The sequence below is a fragment of the Cuculus canorus genome, chromosome 20 (genome assembly GCF_017976375.1).
Source record: "Cuculus canorus isolate bCucCan1 chromosome 20, bCucCan1.pri, whole genome shotgun sequence".
Taxonomy (NCBI): domain Eukaryota; kingdom Metazoa; phylum Chordata; class Aves; order Cuculiformes; family Cuculidae; genus Cuculus; species Cuculus canorus.
Genome location: NC_071420.1, coordinates 4,881,674 through 4,894,319, shown reverse-complemented (window position 1 = coordinate 4,894,319; position 12,646 = coordinate 4,881,674). Strand labels below are relative to the sequence as shown.

Sequence of the window (12,646 nt, the reverse complement as noted above, 5' to 3'; positions counted from 1 at the left end):
TGCGAGTCTACATCCCGCTAATCCCGTGGCAACCAATGCGTCTGGTCACATTCCTGCGTGCGTCTCACCACCGGAGCTATTTTTATCATGCAATGCGATATATTCCTCTGCCTCACCTCAGCACTAATGTAGCATCTTTTAAGTACATTTCACATCAAGGCTTTAAACCCCACTGCTTTTAAAACTGCCTACAGATAGATTTTCATTACCACTAAACAAAACACAAACAGGCCTTCAGGATTCCTCCCCTAATGAGAGCATCCATGTCGGGATAAGTGAAAAACAGCTGTGCCAGTCTTCTGCATAAAAACCTGAACTGCAGCAGTTTCCCTGCAGGTTTTACAGAGAGAGCCCTTGCTCCTAGGAAAGACTTAGTGTTAGCTGATGGCCCCATATTCCACCTCAACCTGCTTTCCTCTCCTTCTTTCACTCCCTAAGCCCTCCAAGAAGCACCTTTCACCTTGGCTTTGCACCACTGGCACAGAAAATCCCTCTTTTTCTCCCTATCCTTTAAGCATTGCTGCTGCAGACACTGCCCAAATGGTCTTGCCTCAAGTATCCCAACTGACTTGTCAGTTTTATACTGGAGTCACTGGGAGGAAGAAGAGAATACCAATACGGAGTCAATAAGAAAAGGACAAATTTCAGGGTTGCCTTTTCCTGTGAGGCAGCTTGGAATTCGAAGAAAAATACTGAAATTGGAAGTCCCATAGTGGACAGTTTCTAAGGGAAAAAAAATGTGCATATTAACCTACAGAATTTCCACTACACAGACCACGTGCTTCTTATTTGAATGTGAATAAGAAAAAAAAGAAGATAATTGAGCTAACATGGATTTTTAATCATTAATAAAAAGCTCGATCCAGAAAGCTACACTTAAAAAAAATTAATACAAACACTGTAAGTCTGAATAAAGGCTATCATGTGGAGTTCCGTGCCTTTCAGAAAAGCAACAGCGCTGTTATTAAAGCCGGCTTCCAACCCCCCCCCCCCAAAAGTCACAAGTCACCGTTCATTAAAGATGCTCATTAACTCAGCTTTCCTTTGGCCAAGGGCTGGCCTACTCGTGCATACACGGTACGGAGAGAAAGGCACCAATTAATCCTACCCACATCTGCAGCCGGGTGAGCAAGGTCTGCGTGAGCAGTTTCATTTTCCACAGGACTCGGAACAAAACGAAAAGCTGAGCGTTACCACCACCAGCCAGCGCTTGCCAGCTCCTGCATGGCCTAAATTCTCCGAGATGTGGTACCCGAGGCTCTTCCCAAGGCTGGATGAAGCAACGCCTTCGGCACAGCAGGGACAGGCAGTTCTCAAACAGCATCAGGTACCATCAGGGTAAGGAACTGCCCACACACCAGCACAGCGCCTCGTCAGTGTGTAATTAGCAAAGACGTGATTTATGCGCAGCTGCCCTCACAAAGATCTCAAACAATCTGCTCTCCAAGCCACCGAAGAAACTTGGTGTGATGCAAGGACCTCACCACAAGAGCCTGACTTTTGAGTAAGTGTGTTTTGGCCAGCAAAACTCCAAGGGGAACGGAAAGGAGAAAGGAGGGGAATGCCCAGTTCCACACCACATAAGGATGCCCTTCTGGTAGTAAGAATTTTTACTGTTGCTGAAGGTGGTGTTACAATTACCAAGCCCGTGGAGTTGACGTAAGTGTGATGGAAGTGCTGTGGGGAGCACGTGTGTGTACCAGAACAGCGTCACTGACCTCTGTCAGGGCCGTAACCACATCACCCTCAACTGCAAAATGATCTTACCCATTTTCTGTAGCACCCCAAGTCTTAGCACAGTAACTGCAGCTACAACTGGAGTGTAAATTACGTGGTTTTAAAGAGCAAAGAGTCCCTCAGCAAACCGAGGGCACAGAGATCTCTTAACGCACATTTCAAATACAGGAGACAAGTCAGAGCCTTAAGTGCACAGATCTTAGTGGAAACCTTGGTTCTTCTGAAACTTCAGCTGAGCAATCAATGTGCAACTTCAGTGAGAAAGAGGAGAGAGGGGAAAGAGTTAAACAAATCTCACGTCGGTAAACTCGCATCCCCAAGCCTAGGTCCTTCTTAAAAATACTACTACAGCTATCACAAAAATGACTGAAGCTATCAAAAAACGAATCATCAGAGCACTCTGCAGACACATTTCAGAGGCACAAAAGAGACATCAGAAGGAAGATGGAAACTTTGAACTTTAGTAATTTGGGCTAGATCACTAATATTTGCAGTTTACGCCCCAGGTATGTAGAACAACAGAGCTGCTGACCTCAAAAGGTTTGTTAGCCTGATTCAACTTTTAATGGTGTCTATGCGTAATTAAACGAATGGAAGTGAAAAAGAGTCAGGAAAAAGTTGTGTTAAGAAGCAAGTCAGCTGGCACACTTCTAGCACAAAATGTTTTCAGACAGGCATGAATCTCATAGAAACCTCACTTGCATTTTGCCTTGCTGTGGTTAAAATTAACCTTTGTAAAGCCGGGGAGCGGGGAGAGCTCGCTGCACACACGTGAACCTCCACAGCGATCTCTCAGAGCCATTATCGATGGGTGCCTTGAAGGCAAAACAAAAGAACGACTCTAACATTAAATAGTTTTTCCACTGTATACTAAATGTTCATGTCACAGCTGTAGCAGAGCCAGATTTAACAGTTAACCACATCCTGCAGACAAAACGTCACTCACATTTCTGAAGTCCAGTGTTCATCTGCGTGTAAGAAAGAAGCTGAAAGGAGAGGTCACCTGGTCCTGGCAGACAGGCCAGCATGGCAGACAGGCACTAACACAACATGGGGCATTCACTCCTCTGCACACTGCAACAACAGAGAGACAATGCACAGTTATAATACAAGGAGGAACAGAGAAAAGAAAGCGGCAAAGAGCCATCCCTGGTGAAGGCCTGACCATGCACAGATGCGCAATCGCTGTCCCGGCCCTTACTGCATCTCGGAACAGAAATACTTCAAGAAGTGGGTCATCTGCAGGGTTAAAACCAAACCAGCCGCCTCACCCTTCTCTGCTGCCGGACACGTGGAGGACAGTCCATAACTCTGTCCTCGCATTTCTAAGGTAGTGGTTATGAATGGGAAAGAAATCACCATCATCCATTTATTTCCCTGCGTGTTGGAATGCGCTGGCGATTTCCAACTACAGCCAAAGCAAGTCCTCCAGAGAAATCCTGTCCACTGCTCTTTTGCATTTAATAAAAAGGCATGGCATGCGTAAATGGAAGGCAAAGTATGCAGCGCTCTGCCTTGTGGCAAGATTAAGCTGCGTGCCACAGCTTGTAATTTCTGAAGTCCGTTACGCTGAGAGATGAATGGCTACAACCTCCTTCGTTTCACAGGAGATCGCTAACCCGCACGGCACTGGGTTCGGCAAACAGCAAGACGTGGCTTCTGCATGACGGAGCTGCAGAGGTGTCCCCATCCCCTCAGCATTTAGGAAATCAAAGAATGAATGCACATAGCACTAAACTCTTTGTATAGAAACACTGTACAGCTGCCCTCGTATCCCATCATCGGGTGCAATGAGGGGGTTCCGAGCACAACACTAACTCAGCCCCTAAAATCTCCCAATGCTACTGGAATTGTGGAGAGAAATATAAGTTGGAATGAGGTCTCTAGCGGTCGCCTGGTCCAAGCCCCTGCTCAAATCCCTGCTGCCACAGCTATTGGGACAAGCACGGACAGCCACAAGCACTTCAGGGACATCTGGGCAACAGGGTGGCTTGAACTGAGCTGCAGAAATCAGTTGAGTTCAGCTTGGCCAGATCTCCACAAGCGTCAGTGCCACACATAGGGAGTGCTTTGCCAAAACACCTAACGAGCAGCCGGAAAGGGCTCAGCACGGTGCATGGCCCCTAAAAGTTAGGAGAGTGGAAATTAGAAGTTAATTAGTTTCAGTCGCTGTTTCAAAATCCCAATTAAAACAACGGGGGAGGCAGTCAAAGATCAGATGAAACGGAGCTCAAGACCAACACAAGAAGCCACAGCTGCAGAAACCTCACAGAAGCCACTTCTGGAATAGCCACACTGCTGAGGGTTGTGTAAATGACGTGAAGCCTTTGGATGACAACCGATGTGGCAACACCAGTGCCGTGTCCTGGATAACACCACCACCTTCATGCTCCAGAAAGCTCCAAAAGCCGATGCGTCTGCAGGGACGGTTTAAAGACTTTAATTTGAAATCTAACCTCAGACCACATCACGAGCGAGATCACCCAAGGAACACCTCCACTGACACAGCAAACAGTGTGGACATAAAGGTTTCCTGTGGCACAGTAATTACTCGCTGTGTAGAATTAATTAGCTCCATGTTTGTGTGCATCTCCTCGGTTCGACACACAAAGGCTGATTAAACCAACAGCCAAGAAATCTCAGGCAAATATTAATTTATGAAAACTTCTGCATCTTCACTGTGTGAGGGCTCTCAAAAGCTGAGCAAGTGCTGCTGAGCAAGCCCGTTGGGTGCCACTCTGACTAATAATTAAAACCAGTTCTGGGCACTGAATGTCAGCTTGACATCTCCACCCTATCGCCCATTCACCCTGCCCGCTCCGAGTAACAGTAACTCAGTGCTGTGAGAAAGAAACACACACACAACGTCCCCAAGCTACAGAGCCCACAGCGAAACTACAACCAGAAGTTTACATCCCTCCCCGTTTCATCCCTAGGGGACAGCAACCACCTGCCCCACCAGGAGTCCAAGCTATGTTGCTGTAAAATAAGCCTAAACCCACATTTTCTTCTCACCCTCTGGAGCAGGTAGAGTTCTTGGAGCCTTCCAGAAGGCGTTCAGAAATGATGACTGAAGACCTGTCACATCCACAACTTAAGGAATTGCTTTAGGAACCGAAAAGCTGCTTGACCTTTAGAGATGAGATTCATCCACGACTACACACAATGTTCAGTCAAACTTTGCAGCCAGCCTGTGGGCAGCAGGTTCTTGTCCCAAATCACGTCCAGCAAGACCAAAAAGACAAAACAAGAATCCAGTTCCTTTTAATCAGAAGGCAAAGCCACTGTGAGTTGCTGGAGCTTTAGTAAGCAGGAGAAACGCTCACAGTCAGCAAGAAAAAATAATAATTGTATTTTCCTTTTTTCCTCATTTCATCAACTTCAGAAGACTGGCAAGAACAAGACCTATTTCTCAGTGAAAAGCAGGCAAACAAAATTAAGAGCTTTCACTGTAGTCAGAAAACCATCAGATCACACCAGTCCCACCTTCGCCTCAGCATCCGTCTTCTCCTGATGCCAGCCCAGGATAACCTCCCACCCCTGCACCACCCAAGGCACTCGGTGTCTAAATCATCACCTAACCGATGGCAAGTTGGTGTGCCAGCCCCGAAAGCGAGAAAAGCTTGCGCTCAGCGTGCTCTCTGGCTGAACAAACAGCATTTCTGACAGCAAGCCATGCGGAGGGTTTGCTCACCTGCGCCGTCATTAATGCTCATTAGAGCCAGAACACCGTGACTCTCTGAGCAAGCCTCTCACTGAAGCACCGTGGAGAGGCTCAGCGCCACGTACCCAGCAATAAACAGGATAATGGCACATTAGGAGAAAGAACAAGTGATTAAGAGTGGTCACAGCATTCAACTCGGAATCGCCAGGCTTCTGCGATAAGACAGCAGTATTTCCTTGAAGGTCAAAACATGTATTTACAGGAGCTTTAGCTCCAATACCGAGAGTAATGTTTGAGAGAGGGCTATAAAGGCAAGTTGTTCCCGCAGGCGGATAATCATTTAAGGCAATGCCAAAGGTTCATAAAAGACTGGGGTGGCAATAATCATTTTAAAGGAAATATTGGACTTAGAAAAAATCATTTTAAGTAGAAGCATAAAATCATTCTTTTAGCTTGATTTGCAATAACCAAATTGATGCCATCTAGGTCACTGCTAAGCATTAAAAAAAGAAATTCAGACTGACATAGAAGTGCTGACCATAACTTTATCCCTGAATTCCATATTATAATTAAAATCCTGCTCCTGTTTTTGTTCTTTATGAAATTAATATCATTTTTCAAAATAGTTATTCTCGGTATTTGAAAACAAATGCATTTGAAATATCTTTACCAACAAGCCAATTCGGTTTTTTAGTTAGAAATCAATTCACATTTATTCCCTTTGAGATACTCGGCACCTGACTCCATCTCTCTTTCCTGATGGATCATCAGCATGAGCTGGTGCAGACACTTCCAGATAAAATGAGCCGGGATCCCCAGCACGGGCTGTATCTGGGACCGAGGTGAACATCACTGGTGTCACGTACGGTCTCAGCACAGGGTCCAGATGCAGCCGGGCCCATCATCCCCTCCTGGGCTTGGCTTTAATGCTCCTAACTACTCCAGACTGGGAGATAAACTGAACATGGCACATCAAGAGGTCTCACCGGCAGCCTTGGCTCTACGGTGGTACCTTGTGGGGGCACCAGCACCTGGCGCAGCTCCTCCGAGGATGGGCGGTGTTACTGGGGGAACTGGAACAGACACAGCGAGTCAGGAATCAAGGGGGTTTTGCACAGGCTCAGTAACGCTGCCATCTAAACCAGTCAGCTACAGGCTGGAGAGCAAGCTGACCAGTAAGCTCTGGCACCCCAGCAATGGGAGGCAGCTGTAAAACCCTTCCCTTTAAAATTTTTACGCATTTTAAACCGTTCTTGCAAAGTGCCAAACGCAGCATAACGAGCTTTGTCTTGAAAATATATAAAAAGATAAAAGTACATTCCTAGAGGAAAGCAATCTTTAGATTGGAATAAATAAATAAATACCCCTCTTTGAAGTGATTTTAATCTAATCTGGCTGCAGGATATAATCTTCACAGCACACCTACTGCAGGGCGCTCCATGAAACAGCAGGTTTAGACACAGGAACAGATTCTTTTTCCTCCTAAGATTTATTAATAATTAAATCAAAGCATGTTAAGCTTAAGAGGGATTTACAGTGCTTGGGATCTGGAGGCAATTGTCACATCCTCACAATGACTGTTATGTTCAGCCTTACCTGCGTTATCAGGGTGGGTTTGGGTCCAGGCGACACAGCATCCCCTGCACTGATATTCACAGCAAGTCCTGTCACCACCAGGGCTCACCAAGAACTCGCCTCCACCCACGCTCCCCAAGGACAACCTTCCCTGGAGAGCTAAAAATCAGTTTCAGTAAAACTTACCATGATATTGCCTTCCTGGACTAAAAAGGTACCTTATTTTCTGGCTGATATTCCAAGTCCAGCATGGCCTCTTGCCAGCCCCAGCGCTCCTCAGGCCAGGGGGAGCTTCTACAAGCTAGAGCAAAACCCAGGTGTAAAGCTACTAGGAACCTTCTAATACTCTAAACACAGCTTTATCATTATATAAACAGACCACATATGCAGAGTTATTGCCAAGTTTTTAAATATGCCAGTCTCTGAAGCTCCCAAGAGGCCTTACAGGGTAAGCACACAAAGGAAACACTCCCCACAAACCATCCCCGGCCAGTGAAATATGGGAAACCGAGCAGGTTTAGATGAAAGCGAGCTGGTGAAGTTTAAAGTTAGGGTCCTGAAAGTAAACACGCATGTCTGAAATTCCACGATTAACTGCGAGCTTGTTCACAAAGCTCAGGGCTGGGAGGAAGCGGGAACATCGAACCACACACAAAAGAAAAGCTCCAAACTATTCCAAGTTTCCAGCACCCTGGGGTCCCGTAAGCCGTGCAAGGGTTGTTAAGCACTTGCGGCTGACTGCTACGCTTCGCTTCTCCTCGTTTATTCACAAGGTAGCCCTCTGAAATTCCAAAACCGCTGGTGGGATTTAAGGCAACCCCCAAGCGCACGTGGCCTATTCCAAGTTCAGCATATACAAATGCTGCGAACAAAAGCAAAAACTCACACAGGTTGTAAAGTTTCTTCGGTACAAATGTCTGCAAGAGCTTGGCAGGAAACAGAATTTGAATCCAGGCCAACTTTCACGCGCCAAGAGAAACTCAGTGTCTCATTTACCCCCCAGCAGGCTGCTCAAGACCAAATGAGACTCGTTCCTTTTCCTTCTCCCAAAGTAACCTCAAATCTAAAGGTTCAAAATTTGTTCCTGTCAAGTGCAGATGCTGAACGTCCCCCCCCAACTTCAGTGTTCAATGCAATTCCTTCCCGTCAGCCATGCCTCATTTGACAGCGTCTAGACTGATCCTGCAGGCTTCCTGCCTTTCTCCAGCCCTAACCCCCACCTTTATTCCCAGGCACTTACCAGCATGGCCCTTTCCCAGGACTCTTGCAAGAGCCAGAGATAAATCTTACCGTTTCCTGCAGCAAAATTACCAAAACAGCACTGTATTCACTGCAGGCCGGTATCGCATCCTCTTAATGTTTTATAAATGGTAAACTGAAAAAATAACGCACAGAAAGATATTCCTTTGAAACGGCAATATATCACAACAGCACGGAGTGTGCTTGGGGATAAATAAGTAGGAAGACTGAACAATAGAAAGTCGCCTTTTGTAACAAGTGGAGTGCACTGTCAGCATCTGCCTGCACAGGACCTCCTGGCTTTCTGCATTCAGGCGGACCTTTTGTAAAGCCCCGCAACAGCTCCCATCAAAATCAATTTCTGCTTCTTGCAGTTTAATTAATTATGATTTTGCTTGTAAATCATTTCACCTTTCAGGCTGACCTCCATTTCTGATGTTACTCAGGCAACACGATTAAATAGTTTGGAGGGGAAGGCAGAGAGAATTTGAATGTACGGGAGGTGGGAACCTGCAGCAACACAGCTCTGCTCCTCTCCCTGAACTGTGATGGCAGCGGGGAAGAGAATGAAGAAGAGGCTTTGGGATAACAGCACTTAAAAGGAATATTGTTCATATCACACCCTTCATGCCCAAGGGCTGCTCCTAACGGTTTCTAGGTGAGCAATTTCAAGCAGGCTGCGGTGCAGTAAGAAAAGCCCAGGCGGCAGCGCCCACCTCCAGGCAGGGAGGTACCGCCACGCATGTCATCCTCTCCATCAAATTCACTCTTCAGATAAAGCAGCAGCAAGCTCAAGGTTATGATCTTAAGAGTTTAAAAAGTCTTTTTTTAGGTCGGTCCCAAAAGATTATTTTAAAACACAGTGCTACGCATCTGCTGAAGAGTGGAAGAGTCGGCTTTAATTGTACGATGGATTTTTACATAGCTTCTGACCTTTCATCTAATTGAGGCCTGAAGAAGAAAAAAAAAAGAAGAAAAGCTACACGTCACTTCAGTTATTAAAATCCATCAAGCTCAGACTTTAGCCTTGGGATAACCACAGCCAAAAAATTGACTTGCAAGTAATTATCACTGCTATCTGCAATAAAAGTTAATTGGACATAATTGAACTAAAGCCCTAATCTGAATGAAGCTGTTGCTGGCAAGAAGCCTGCTCCTGCCTGCACTTTGCAAATGAAACTGTGAGCAGTAAAATGGACAAACACAAGGCTGCTCTTGCAGTCTGCCCGCTGCAAATCACAGCCTAATTCTGCAAACAGCTCGTTAGCTGGGCCAAGATAAAGCCATTAAAAGGGCCCGTCCTCACCAAACACACTCTTGACAACACCTCAACACCACCAAAGCGCAGAGTTTCAAAACCAAGTTTCAGTTTTACCGATCTCTTAATTACATGGACTGAAACCTAAGATTGATGTCACGAGATGCGGGTTTCATCAGCCCCTGAGCGCTGTAAATACCAGTACAAATAATGTACTTTTTGAGCAGATAAAGATAGCAAGTCAAAAGGTTTTCAGTGCTGATCATTTACCACCTTCATGCGGTTCAATAGCCTTTCCTGTCAGAGGACCAGCTTCTTTCATCTCCGCAGCGGAGCAGACAATTAGCCGCTTTCTGAGCTCAGCTCGTGCAGGTGGCTGGGGGAAGGGGGCATTAAACTCAATTCCTGCTGATTCGTCCATTTATATTTTGCATTTTTGTTAACTAACAGACCAGAAAGCGGTCGTCATCCCCCATACTACTTTAAAACTTCCTTCCAATTTTAATTATTAACACTCTGCCCTTCACCAAAGCACATCAAAGCACTTAACAAACATTATCGAAGCCACATAACCGCTCTAAAACAGGCAAAAAATGGCACACAACTCGCTTTACAGAGGCTTAAGGTTTTGTGACCAGATTTATGTTAGAGGACAAGTCTCCTGATTACAGGCCAGCCTATGACAGAAGAGATGGAGGGAAGAATCCAGCTCACCACAGGTTCCTGACGTAATTTTGGATGAAGCATTTAATCACCCGCTGCCCTGGTCGCTCCTTGTTAAAAGGATGGGGGTGGGTGACAGTTTCCTTCCACTGAAGGTGACTGTGAAGATAAATGGAACTGCGGAGCATGCAAGAGCACCTTGACTTCTTGCGTCAGGCTTATAAGGTCGTGGTCTGGGCAGTCTCTGGGGGAAAACTGGAAGCAGATCACGCTTCCCTCTCCTGGGCGCTATTTGCTCACCACCACTTCTCCACATTTTCACCGTTCAGAACAGAACTCCTCAGCTCAAGAGAGCTGCAACAGAGAACCAGTGACATCAATTCCCTTTCATGACCCAAATCAGTGGCTTATTTTACTTTGCTCAAAGCCCTCACCTCTTTTTAAGCCTATTTTTAGATTTAACTCTGTATTCTGCGACGTGGCAGGGGCTGACAGACACCACAGGCGAAAGTAGGTCTTGCCAGGTGTTGCAGGCTGCTTCTGAGGCGAAGGAAAGGTGTAGAAAAGACAAGTCGGGACGATTGTAGGGTCTGGCCAAAGCTTCAAAGGAGTATTTCTGGCTGTGCTTGAAACACTCAAGCTAGTGGTCAGTTACGAGACAGATGAGATACTGCTTTTACCATGGGAACATATGCAAGGAATACGAAAATCAACCTGCCTGAAGTCAAAAGGGATTTGAATAACTTTGTATCTGCCTCCTCTGAATTTTCACTACACTAAAGCACTCTGACCTTTAATTAATTTTCTTTCTTTTATATGGTAACTTCCAACTCCAAGTTTTTAATGCTGTATTGGTGGGAAACAGGGATGAAGCAGCAGCCTGGGATGTATCTTAGTTATGTTTCACAGCGCCTAAATCTGCACGGTCATTTAGGTGAGGGAGCAAAGGACGCTAAGGTTGAACTGCACCAGTGAAGAGCAGAGGCTGGTAAATACAGAGATGTCATCAAAATCACAGCTTGCCCTGGATATTAGGCTTACATTTGTATTTTCAAGATACAAAACTCTTTACCCATTAATGTAACATTCACAGAAGATGCCCTGTTTTTCAATGAGACACTGAGAGGCACAAACAAGCATTTCTTGCTCCAAAGCATCCTTCATCCTTGGAGTGAACTAAACCCACCTTCTTCCTGCATGCTTGAGCAGCATCTATAATATCACAGCAGGGACTATAAACACAGAACAGACTTACAGGTACGAGTGCGCATGTTTTCACGTGAATATGATGGGATTAAGGTTAGCTGAGATGTCTTCCACTCAAAGCAAACCTGGAACAGCCCAGCGACTGCCAAACTACAGGATGCTGCTAACACATCCCCCAGTGGAGGCACCACACATTCCCACCAACAGACGTTCTCCATCCTCCTACGCAACTTCCTTCTGCATTCAAGTGATAAGAAACCAAAACACACTCTGACCCCTTTCCCATAGCAGAGAGTCTGTAGTTACAACCTCAACAGCATCACCAGGAACATGCACTGCACCACTGTTATGTGCTGCTTTCCCATGTGTTCCATGCCTGGGAGAAGCACGAGGTGGTAATTCCAGGGTTTACTTTACCACAAAGGCTGTGTGAGATCTGTGAGCTTCTTCATGCCACTCAGCCAGAATTCTTCCCTCTTGACTTTCTTGCCTTCCCAGGTCTGAAAAGGAAGCTTTTCTTAAGTCCAGCAAACAGTTGCCTAGGTGAAGGGGAAAGGAAACACAGAATAGCTCCCTCTCCAGTGGCTGCTTCACGTGGATCACCATTAACATTATCTTTTCTCATTCCAAACTTAGTCTATAAAAGCCCAGAATTAAAGTCTTAATCACAACTTACAGAAATCCTTGTGGCTTCACATGACAGAAGGATGACAGTTTTGTCTTCCAAAATATCGTTAGAAGTTAGAGATTACGACAGTTCCCAAGCAGGAAAGCAGCTCTCTCCCCCTGTTTGTTACAAGCTGATTATTTCAAAAAAACCCTATTTTTTCAGAGCTAACTTTGAATAATTTTCACCCCTATGCAACACACAAACAACAAACCAGACATATCTTAGGTACCGAAAAATTGCTTCAAGTCCCATTTTAAAAATAGATTCCCTTGAAAATGACAAATATTTGCAAATAAGATGAGGGACAACTTGATACAAATCAAAAAACTGAACTTGCGTATTAAGAAAAAGAGTAAGAAGTGACCCAGTGGCGGGCCAGGTGCTGGTGGTGTGTGAACGCAGCGTGCAGGCTTGCGGGGGGATGGATTTTCAGTTTGCATTGGTTATGCTTGTGTGTGCCATGTTGACCTGTACAGTTACACTGAGAGCTATTTGCTTTAGTATTTAGTGCTCTGGATACCGAATTAAGGTCCCACCTATGGCAAAATTTTAACAGCCCACTTACAAAGCAGAGAAACACATGGCAGATTTTGAGACCTCTGTTTCTTTGTGCACGGTGATGGAGCTTCCTGAG

General features: G+C 45.6%; 1 protein-coding gene across 16 annotated transcripts in view; it reads right to left on the bottom strand.

The window, feature by feature from the left end:
- FAM222B (family with sequence similarity 222 member B) overlaps positions 1-12,646 on the bottom strand; it is a 41,983-nt gene that overhangs the window by 11,592 nt on the left and 17,745 nt on the right. For 6 of the 16 annotated variants that reach the window (XM_054084844.1, XM_054084850.1, XM_054084847.1 and 3 more), the window contains one exon: positions 2,684-2,811. The exons of 2 other annotated variants lie outside the window; for them this stretch is intronic. In XM_054084844.1, coding sequence (XP_053940819.1) covers positions 2,684-2,765 — 82 coding nt within the window. In that variant the 5' untranslated portion in view covers positions 2,766-2,811. Of the gene's footprint in view, positions 1-2,683; positions 2,812-2,902; positions 2,922-4,002; positions 4,155-4,752; positions 6,332-12,646 lie in introns of those variants that run through there. 8 more of the 16 variants (XR_008453098.1, XR_008453100.1, XR_008453099.1 and 5 more) reach the window with 5 other exon arrangements.